The following is an 8,004-nucleotide window of genomic DNA, read 5'->3' on the forward strand; positions in this document are numbered from 1 at the left end:
AAAACATTATGTACAAAATTATTTACAATATAATTAAGTTAATAAGTGAGCGACATTACTATTGAAAATGCAGAAGCTGAATGATTCTCCGACTATTACTGCGGTGACGTTTTATAGTAATGCCTTATCTTGTTAAAAAACAAACTAAACATATTAGATAAGATAACGCATGTTATGAAAACAATATATCTTCATTGTTTACTTCAACAATTACACATTAGAATGTATTTGTATTAAAATATAATTCATTTCAATCACTTTTCCTATTCATATTTGATGAAACAAGAATTTAGCATCATTGAGTAGATTTCAATAAAATAATTTTTATTTCAATCTCTTTTCCTATGGAAAAGTTAAGTAAATTAATTTATAATTCTAAAAATATAGTCGACAAATATAAGACACCGGTAGCACTATTTTAGCTTTCTTTGTAATTAGTTTTTTTGTTCGTTTTTTATATATTTCGTTATTTTAAATAGTAAACGAAGTGTTAAGTAGATATGATAATTTTTCCGTAATATAATTGAAGTTTGAAAGCAGTTTTAATATTTGGCGCCGTAGTTATGACCATAGCTTAATTCCGTTTCGTCGGATACTCCACCGCACCGTAAATGTTATATTTTACAACTTTCATAGTTCTAGCAGATTGACGGCGGTTATTTTAGGATCTGCACTTTGTACAACTAACAACCGCAAGCTGGAGAGAAGCAATAAAATAAGTTAAGCTATTTAAAAAGCTATAGGTCAGTCAATAAAATAAAAAAAGAATATTCTTTTTCACTATTATATTGATAAATTAACTTATAATGTTTAGTTTTGATTTTTTAGTTATGGAGTTTTTCAACAGGAAAGCCAAGGCTTAATGAGGTAGGTTTTTTTTTATAACGTAGGTATCGGTGGATACCTGTATACTAAAATAATTTAGTTTTTTAGATATAAACTCGACCAAGTCCAGTGTCAACTGAATCCCACACTGTGAAGTATATGTTACTCATGCAGCTAGTGTACTTTTTCTTCAATTGGAAGGAATATTTTACACTTGATGAACTTGAGTAACAGGTGTAATTTTTGTGCAATTCAGGAGAACAAATTAAAATTACCGCACTGTTGTACCAGCTCTTTTACATGCTAATTTGAGATGAAATTCAGTTAGGGTTTCTTTTCTCAATCACCATCAGTCATTTCCAAACCAGGAATATTTAAATCTTATCCAAAACTTTGTCCTTAAGTATCTGCCCAATCTGTAAGGAAAATGTATGCTTTGCTTAAAAAATTAATCAAAATGTTCCAGATTTAATTTTAAAATGAAAGTAGCTAACTATATTAAAACCGATAAACAAATTGAACTCACATTGATTAACAACCTAGATAAATCGGCCGATTCTGATCAGGAACTCAAGATTAGGTACTTCAAAGAGCAATCTTGAAGACTGTATCTGACTCGAACGAAATCTGTGCTTCTCATTCGAGGAATAGCAGTGGAAATAACTGTGCAATATTCTTGAAATTGTTTGACAGAAGTGACAAATTACATATCCCTTGTTTTGTGCGTATTTAGAGACTTGAAAGTTTCAACTCAAATCAATCTCATTCTTTAGAAACGGTACATTTGTAAGCACCAAAAGACACTTGTGCATGAGATAAAGTATCGAGGGATATCCCAGACGCAATTCTTTGGGTTGTTTCGTTGCCCTAGTACCAAGAGCAAAACCGATTTGAATACCCTTCTGAAAACACACAAATGTTCCGGGTTTTCGCCGTGTGGTTGGTGGCCGCAATAAAACTCTATTGACACGTATCACGAAGATTAAGTCCGTAGGAAGACCGTTTCTCTGCACGCTCTGCAAATCCAGTTTCACCCGACACAAAAATTTGCAGTGGCATTTAAGGGTTCATCAAGACGGTAGACCGCTACTCTGCACGCTCTTCAAATCCAGTTTCACTCAAAAGGGTAATTTAAAAAGGCATCTGAATATAAATAAAGTGGAAAGGCAAGTTATGGAAACATCCGAGACCAAAAACGAAAGAAAAATTGTAAATCCAACTTATAATGAAGCGCGGAAACACTTGCGGTCATTCGACAGTAACGACAAAATACACCTTCGATGCTTTGTTCGCATGAAAGAATTAAATTTGAAATCGAGAGATACAGAAAGTCGGGAAATAAGGAAGCAACGCGGCCGAAATCCGTTTCCTGACGAAAAACACCAAGACGACTTGCCAAATGTAATGCTTTCTAAAGATGACAAAGAAGAACCAAACTTTTATTTACGTCCAGATTTCCATATTGAAAACAGGCAAAACATTGATTCTTCGAAAACTGTCCCATTTAGGTTGAACGAGGAAGATTTCATAACACCTAATGTTAAAGTAGATTTGGTACACATTAACCCCATGGAAACTAATAAGACAATCGACCAAAAAGACATCCATCTTACTGAAATTAGCGATGATGATTCTAAAAGCATTGAGAAAGAATCAAAAGAAAATGGAATAAGCGTTATTTCGAAAGAAGAGACACTTCTCAATGGTTCAGTTCATTCCCATTTGCCAGTTCAAGATTCTAGAAATATCGTCAAAGGAATAACGGATCAAAATGAAGTGACAGATATACGAGAAATAGTTCCTGATCACACGAATCATGGAAGCGCTTGGAGTCAGCTGAATTGCCCCTTAAGTTCCTACTACTCAAAAGGTCAAACCCATACCGAGGGCAAAGTAGATTTTGGTATGCATCTCAGAACAGAAACGAACCTCAATATGTTTTCGTGTGAACACTGTATGGCCAGTTTCACTCGGAGGGTAAATTTAGAACGCCACATGAAGATTCATACCGCAGAGAGGACGTTTCAATGCACGTTCTGCGGATCCATTTTTAGCAAAAAGGGTCATTTGAAGAGGCATTTAATGATTCATTCCAGTGATAGACCCTTTCGCTGCACACGGTGCCAATCCAGTTTCACCCAGAAGCAACACTTGAAAAAGCATTTAATTATTCACTCCGGTGCAAGATCGTTTCACTGCACGGCTTGCACGCGCTTCCAATCCAATTTCACCCGAAAGGAACATTTAAAGAGGCATTTAGGAACTCATCGCAGCGAAAGACCATTTCCCTGCACGCTCTGCGATGCAAGTTTTAGGAAAGACGGATATTTAAAGAGGCATTTAATAACTCATAGCGGGGAAAGACCGTTTCCATGCACGCTCTGCCAATCTACTTTCACCCGAAAGGAACATTTGAAGAGGCATTTAGGAACTCATCGCAGCGAAAGACCATTTCCCTGCACGCTCTGTGATGCAACTTTTAAGAAAAACGAATATTTAAAGAGGCATTTAATAACTCATAGCGGGGAAAGACCGTTTCCATGCATGCTCTGCCAATCTACTTTCACCCGTAAAGGAGATTTGAAGAGGCATTTAGAAACTCATAGCGGGGAAAGACCGTTTCCATGCACGCTCTGCCAATCTACTTTCACCCTTAAAGGACATTTGAAGAGGCATTTAGAAACTCATAACGGCAAAAGACCGTTTCCTTGTACGCTCTGCGAGTTCAGTTGTACCCGAAAGGAAAATTTGCAAAGGCATTTAGAAACTCATAACAGCGAAAGACCACATCCATGCACGGAATTTGATGAACCGGAATTTGATGGTTCTGAAACTATCACGGATAATTTAAATGACGAAGAAGCATTTTTAAATAAATTGGAATTTAAAAAGGAAAATATTACAATCTCAGTCGAAGATGAATTTGATACCAACATAAACTTAAAGATTATCAAAAATTCTTATGATAAAAAAATAAATGAAGAGGAAGGGAAATTTATGGACAATCCAAATATCAAACTCGAAAGAAAAATGGGAAATCCAACCTTTAATGAAGCATGGAAACAGTTGAAGTCACTCGACAGTAACGACAAAATACACCTTCGATGCTTTGTTCGCATCAATAAATTAAATTTGAAAACGATAGATATAGAAAGTCTGGCAATGACCAAACACCCCGACCAATCTGACGCTTTTAAGTTGAACGAAGAAGATTTCATGACAACGAATCTCAAAATGGATTTGGAACATTTTTACCCCATGGAATCTGAATCGTATGGTGATGTTGCTTCTCTTGATGGAAAAGTTGTATTTTCGTCACTAGACGAAAGTTTTAAAATTATTCAAATGCCCGAGGTTTCCGAAACTGTCCCATTTCTGCGAAAGGACGAAGAAGGCACGGCAAATAATAACAAAATAAAAACCATAGTAGAAGACTATCCGTCGACAGTGAAACCACCAGGTCATTTGACGGAAGATGTTTTTGTACCTGATGATGTTTCTGATGAAATAACCCCAGACACTTGCTTTGGACCACTCGAGCAAGACGTGTCTCCTCTTAATAATACAGAAACTGATACTTATACCAATAATTTGAAGCAACACTTCACACCGCTCAGTGATGACGATAAAACCAATTTTCCCGTTTTTATTCCATTTCCTAGATTAGATATGCTTGAAATGAATCTGTCTCAAATGACACGTTTGCCCGATAGTAGAAGGTCAGTCGACCAAGTTGCCATCCCGGTTTCTGAGATTGAAGATTCCGAAAGAAATGGGAAACAATCCCAAGAAAGTCGGATAAGCGCTATTTTAAAAGAACAGTCGCATAAAAACAGTTCAGTTCATTCGCGTTTGACAGTTCAAGATTTAAAAAGTATCAGCGAAAAAATTACGGACCAAAATAAAGTGATACATATCCAAGAAAGAGTTCCTGAGCTATTTCCTCAACTGCTTTCGTGTAAGCACTGTATGGCGAATTTCACTCGGAAGGACAACTTAAATCGCCACATGAAGATTCATACCACCGAGAGAACGTTTCACTGCACGTTCTGCGAATGCATATTTAACGAAAAGAGTCATTTGAAGAGGCATTTAATGATGCATTCCGGCGAAAGACCATTTCGCTGCACGCTCTGTCAATCCAGTTTCACTACAAAGGATAAATTGAAGAATCATTTAATGATTCATTCCGGCGAAAGACCATTTCGCTGCACGCTCTGTCAATCCAGTTTCACCAGAAAGTATAAGTTGAAGAATCATTTAATGATTCATTCCGGTGAAAGACCTTATCGCTGCACACTCTGCGAGTTCAGTTTCACTCGAAAGGAAAATTTGAAGAGGCATTTAGTAACTCATAACGGTGAAAGACCGTTTCCATGCACGCTCTGCGAATCCAGATTCACCCGAAAGCATCACTTGAAAAATCATTTAAGTATTCAACACGGCGACAGACCGTTTCCCGACACGCACTCTTTGGAAAGGCATTTTTTATTTGATGCCAGTAAAATATCGTTTCCCTGTACGGTCTGCGATGCAAGTTTTAGTAAAAACGTTTATTTAAAGAGGCATTTAAAAACTCATAGTGGTGAAAGACCGTTTCCATGCATGCTCTGCCAATCTACTTTCACCCGTAAAGGAGATTTGAAGAGGCATTTAGAAACTCATAACGGCGAAAGACCATTTCCCTGCACGCTCTGCGATGCAACTTTTAAGAAAAACGAATATTTAAAGAGGCATTTAATAACTCATAGCGGGGAAAGACCGTTTCCATGCATGCTCTGCCAATCTACTTTCACCCGTAAAGGAGATTTGAAGAGGCATTTAGAAACTCATAGCGGGGAAAGACCGTTTCCATGCACGCTCTGCCAATCTACTTTCACCCGTAAAGGAGATTTGAAGAGGCATTTAGAAACCAATAACGGCGAAAGACCGTTTCCTTGTACGCTCTGCGAGTTCAGTTGTACCCGAAAGGAAAATTTGCAAAGGCATTTAGAAACTCATAACAGTGAAAGACCATATCCATCCACGCTCTGCGATTCAAGTTTCCCCGGAATAGAACATTTGAAGTCTCATTTACTTAACTTTGATCATGCCCAAAAACCTACTAATCCCAGAATTAATGAATTGCTAAATGGGCAACTTCCTGGCCAATCCAATATCAAGTTATGTTTAAATTCAACGCTGGAAGAAAATGTAAAAAACGAACCGGAATTCGATGGTTCGGAAACTAGCCCGGATAATTTGAATGACCAAGAAGCATTTTTGAATAAATTGAAAATGGAAAAGGAATATATTATCATATCATCCGAAGATGATTTTGAAACCAACATAAACTTAAAGATTATCAAAAATCGTAATGATCAAAAAATCAATGAAGTGGAAGTGAAAGCTTTGGACTCTCCAAATGGCAAACTCGAAAGAAAATTTGGAAATACAACCTTTAATCAAGTTCGGAAACACTTGAAGTCATTCGACAGTAACGACAAAATACACCTTCGATGCTTTGTTCGCATCGAAAAATTAAATTGGAAAGCGAGAGATATAGAAAGTCTGGCAATTGCCAAACACCCCGACTAAACTGACGCTTTTAAGTTGAACGAAGAAGATTTCATGACAACGAATTTCAAAATGGATTTGGAACATTTTTACCCCATGGAATCTGAATCGTACGGTGATGTTGCTTCTCTTGATGAAAAAGTTGTATTTTCGTCACTAGACGAAAGTTTGCAAATGATTCAAATGCCCGAGGTTTTCGAAACCGTTCCATTTCTGCGAAAGGACCAAGAAGTAACGGCAAATAATAACAAAATAAAAACAATGATAAAAGTCTATCCGTGGACAGTGAAACCACCAGTTCATTTTACGGAAGACGTTTTTGTACCTGATGGTGTTTCTGATGAAATAACCCCAGATACTTGCTTTGGACCACTCGAGCAAGACGTGTCTCCTCTAAAAAATTTTAAAATGGGCCTATAAAGTCAGGATATTTTTTGTAAAAAATCATGGAAAATGCAGGGAATTAAATTTTATTTGGACATTTTTTTAAGATAATTTCACTCTAGATCTATGACAAATTCTATGATTAGTTCTTTGAAAGTTTTTCAATTTGTTTCAACGTTGCAATCACTGAAATATAAGTTGATTTAAATGTATTAACTTCTTATAAAAGTTAAATATAAAATAAAAAAATTGGCAAATTTTGGCCTTAGAAAGTAATAGAAAATCTTTTTGTTGTCAGGGAAAACTAAATAGTCAAGGAATTTGAATCTGAAAATACTGTGGTAAACTTGAATATTTGAAAATCTTGCATTTAGTGCTTAATATTTTCCAAACATTCAATCGCATTCATATTTTAAAACTGCTTTCATTATTAATTATAATTTGTAAATTTTTTTATTAATGGCTGTATTTATAATTTTGATTTTTGAGCCAAAGTGGTAAAATATTTAGCACTAAACGGAAATGAGTAGAAATTTCTCCGTTCAAAAAACGGCAAAGAGAAGAGGGAAAATTTCGCGAGCACCAACGGAGTAGTTATTTTAATAAAAGTGCTCATCACTGATCTGTCGATGTATTATTTAAATTTATTGCCTTAACCCTTAAAGCGTCATGTGTAATGCACAAATTTATGGGTCCCAGGGAATTCAATTGGTGTCGTGATCGAGGGTGATTTCCATAACCCGAAGTATCGACGTATAATTTATATTTGCAGTCGCAACGATTGCTGCGAAATCTAGGGCCCAAACGGATATTGCGACCAGGAGAAAATTGGATGCCAGATTTATCTATTATATTTGCCGTTTCAGTGACTTCAGCGATTTGCCGGTGAACTATAGCGTAAGACGTTACTCGCCACTGCTCACGTACGTTTAAAATGGTTATAGCTGTTTACCTTTCATAGAAAAAAGGCGAGAAAATATAATAATTTGTATATTTTGGGCAATATGGCAAGGGGACATACATGTATCCAAAACCACCCGGCAAAAATATTAACCGTTTTTTTTTCAATTTCGCGCAGGAAATAACGAAAAGTATGACAACACTTAGAACAACACCAACTATTACTATTAAACGTCAGGGACACAATAGTCCCCCTCATAATAATATTTGGGTATTAGTGGGTGACGTTATGTTTAAAAAAACTTTCTCGTGTGCAGGTAAATGGTACTTTATGATGGC

The 8,004-nt window shown here is 36.3% G+C and overlaps 1 protein-coding gene and 1 long non-coding RNA gene across 2 annotated transcripts; both read left to right on the forward strand.

Annotated features, from left to right (window-relative positions):
- The first annotated feature begins 690 nt into the window (after nucleotides 1–690).
- LOC149956241 (uncharacterized) lies at nucleotides 691–1,078 on the forward strand. Its single transcript, XR_016478207.1, has 3 exons — nucleotides 691–743; nucleotides 829–867; nucleotides 934–1,078. It is a non-coding gene; the product is annotated as an uncharacterized LOC149956241 (long non-coding RNA).
- A 920-nt stretch (nucleotides 1,079–1,998) lies between these two features.
- Nucleotides 1,999–6,940, forward strand: LOC149956242 (uncharacterized). Its single transcript, XM_090166813.1, has one exon. It carries the CDS (start codon nucleotides 1,999–2,001, stop codon nucleotides 6,400–6,402), a length of 4,404 nt encoding a protein of 1,467 aa, XP_090022939.1. The 3' UTR covers nucleotides 6,403–6,940.
- Nucleotides 6,941–8,004: the final 1,064 nt, after the last annotated feature.

This window comes from Leiobunum rupestre, chromosome 2 (genome assembly GCF_980474605.1).
Source record: "Leiobunum rupestre chromosome 2, qqLeiRupe1.1.hap1, whole genome shotgun sequence".
Lineage (NCBI taxonomy): Eukaryota > Metazoa > Arthropoda > Arachnida > Opiliones > Sclerosomatidae > Leiobunum > Leiobunum rupestre.